At 28.3% G+C, this 3,004-nt stretch overlaps 1 protein-coding gene across 1 annotated transcript; it reads right to left on the bottom strand.

Annotated features, from left to right (window-relative positions):
- Window positions 1–281: 281 nt before the first annotated feature.
- On the bottom strand, window positions 282–1,871 carry LOC111686594 (growth arrest and DNA damage-inducible protein GADD45 alpha). The gene has a single exon (XM_023448967.2). The coding sequence runs from the start codon at window positions 1,477–1,479 to the stop codon at window positions 940–942; it is 540 nt and encodes a 179-aa protein (XP_023304735.2). The 5' UTR covers window positions 1,480–1,871; the 3' UTR covers window positions 282–939.
- Window positions 1,872–3,004: the final 1,133 nt, after the last annotated feature.

Here is a 3,004-nt window from a genome sequence, read left to right as displayed (position 1 = left end):
TTCTGTTAATATTTATATAATTTTTTTTTATTTAATTTTTGTTTTCATTGATGTAAACTTAATTATAAGACAATGTATTTTTTTCTTTTCATTTAAATGCTTACGAAAAGCTAACATAACAAAAATATTTTTCTTAATTTTAATTATAAACAACAATATTTTTTTTTAAACAATATTATTTATAATATAATTTACAACTATTTGTTTATTTAAGTTTTATAAAATGTTTTATTACATTGTTTTTTTTTTACTTTACATATTTTGTGTTTGTTTTTTTTTTCAAATAAAGTTCAATAACATTATTTTTTCATGTCGTAATGTTGGCTTAAAAATTAATTAAAACTAATTAATAGTTTATATATTAAACAAAAAACTGTCTGGCTACCAGACGGTTTGTGTGTTTTCAATGTTTTCATTTTGTAATGAGATTTTTCTTGACTCGATTACTTTTAATTTTTATGATATTTATTAATGTTTAATACAATTTGTATAAAATATAATAGATTTTGTGTTAAATGCAGCTGTACTATTATAATGAATAAAATAGCTGTTTGTTTTCCTGGAGATTGTTTAACTAACTAAATTTCTAATTATTTAGTTGACCTTGTTTCTGTCTGTCCTCTGCCACTGCTGCTTGACTGCTCTTTTACTGCAAATGTTGCCGTTTTATAAAATGACTCCAGTATTAATTTGTTTTTTTTTTGTTTTATTATAAATTTACGTAGATTCTAGATAAACTGCCTTAAACGTCGGTTCAATATTAGTAGTTTGTTTTTAGATTGGTTTCTAACGGGAAATTATCCAAACGTTTCCAGCGTTTTATACTCGTTTCTCGGTAATTATGGGAAACCCAAATATCCCTTTTTATATAGGTTAGAGTAGTTCCCTTTTTGCAAAATTATGTCCAAAATTTTAGAATTATATTTAACTTAGACTAATTCACACATTGGGCAGCTGGACAATGGGTTTTTGGGGAGAATCCCAGTAGGCTTCACAGTAGTCCACCAAAAGAGATTCCAATTTGTTAAGACTCTCTTCGTTGTGATCACCAGTCCAGGTTTTTTGTACTAGACAGCAGGATTCAATGGTGGTTTTGCCAAGAATGCGGCTTAACTTAATGGGGCAATCCACCTTGATGACATAGATATCGTTTTCATAGCAAAAAGCTTCTAAAAGTACTTCATGCATGTGGGTAGCAGAGTCACCATCTTGGGGCACGGCCATTAAGCAAAAGAGTGAACCCTCGGCTGCCTTGGAGAGCACCTTAATGGCTGCTGATAAGCCTACAATGACACGTGACTCTGTTTGTGCCTTAAGCAAGGCATTCTTAACAGTGCGTCCAATTTTAGAGTAATCCATATTTGTATCTGTTAGATTGTTTGAGTTGAGGTTGCTGTTGTTGTGGCTATTGTTGCCAAGTGGGCCAAGGGGGCCTGCCATGTTGTGATAGGATTGTATCTGCATAGCTTCCACGACCATATTGTTGTTTTCAGTTAAAATTAAATGTTGCTCTTGAGTATCAATTTTTGAAATGATTTTTATTTCTTTGGTTAAAGCACTAGATACTTTTCTTGTTGTTGTTCTTATTTTTAGTAAAAGTTCTTTCTTTTTTTATAGTCTTTATTTACTTTTCTTGTTGTTGGTATTGTTTTTTTTTATTATTCAATAAACACTTGTTGTAGATTTCTTATCTTTACTTTGTTATTGTTGTTGTTGCAATTATCTTTTTTTTGTAATTGTTATGAAATTCTTTTCGCGCTTTAAATTTGCTTTGTCACTTGACGCGTTTGAAAATGTTGTGTTTTAGCGTTTGCTTTTATCCGTGTGTTTCAATTTTGAGTTTAAATTTCACAATGAATACCGTTGCTCTACTGGTTCTTGCTTTTATACCCCAACTCTCTGGGCGCATTTGATTTCCATTGAATTTCACAAGAAATTCAGTTGAAAATAAGCTTTTTGTTCAAAATTTCACTCTTTGGCGCTCTTAAGTATACACAATCAGCTCGCGCCGTACTCGTTTCACTCTTGCTTTCGATGTTTGTGGGGGATTTTGAGGCTCTCACAAAACAAAACAAAAAAAAAACAAATTCAATAGAATTCCCCATAATTAGCGTAAACTACATTCATTTTTTTCATATATAAAAAAAAAATTAAAACGTCTAGTATACGTTTGTTAAACAAACCAAAATTATTCTGTTAAATGAGCAGCGTTATGGTTTATTTGTTGTTGTTTAGTTTTAGTAATTCTCCCACAAAAATGGGGAGGTAAAAACCCAAAAATCGTGTTTTATTAATTCACTACATTACGATTTCCGCGTATTTTTTACTCTTTTCTAAATTAAATATTTGATTTTCAATTATTTGCAGAACAAATGAAATATGTAATTCTATTGCATTTATTATTGACTTACTTTTATTTCAGTTAATTTTATTAATTATATATTTGTTTTATTTAAATTGTTTTACTTATTTGCATAATTATTATTTTTTACTCTTTTCGTTGTGAGTTTCACCTGCTTTTTTGTTAATAAAATTTCTAACTTTTTATCTCTTAATTATTAATTTCTTTCTTACTCTCTACGCTCTTTTTACTCAAAATTATAAGACAAAAGTTAGTTAAACTTAAAGATAACGATAACCATAAAAATTATAATGAAATTATCAACTGCTACTTGCATGATCATGTTTGATCAAGTATTGTTAAGTCTGGTAAAGAATTGAATTGCAAATTGTAATAAAATTCGGGTTTTAACTCACTTAAGTGGTTTCCCTTTTCATATGGAAAAAATTTCTTAAAAATAAATTTCTTTGTTGGTTTCTGAAACTTTGTAAAATATTTAAGGTAGATCTTAAAAATCACTGATCAATTATTTCACAAGAATTGCATAATTAATACAAAACGTATCAAATGTAGAGATTGGAAATTTTCCAGCTACTATAAGTTTGGATTTTCGTTTATAATATTAAACTTTTGTTTTAAAATTTAGATCTAATAAATTAGTTA

The sequence above is a fragment of the Lucilia cuprina genome, chromosome 6 (genome assembly GCF_022045245.1).
Source record: "Lucilia cuprina isolate Lc7/37 chromosome 6, ASM2204524v1, whole genome shotgun sequence".
NCBI lineage: Eukaryota > Metazoa > Arthropoda > Insecta > Diptera > Calliphoridae > Lucilia > Lucilia cuprina.
Note: the sequence above shows the minus strand (reverse complement) of the source record. Positions and strands in the feature narration are given on the sequence as shown.

Bases quoted from the DNA above. Each gene is read 5' to 3' on its own strand.
- LOC111686594 (XM_023448967.2), bottom strand. From the start codon at position 1,479: ATGGTCGTGGAAGCTATGCAGATACAATCCTATCACAACATGGCAGGC.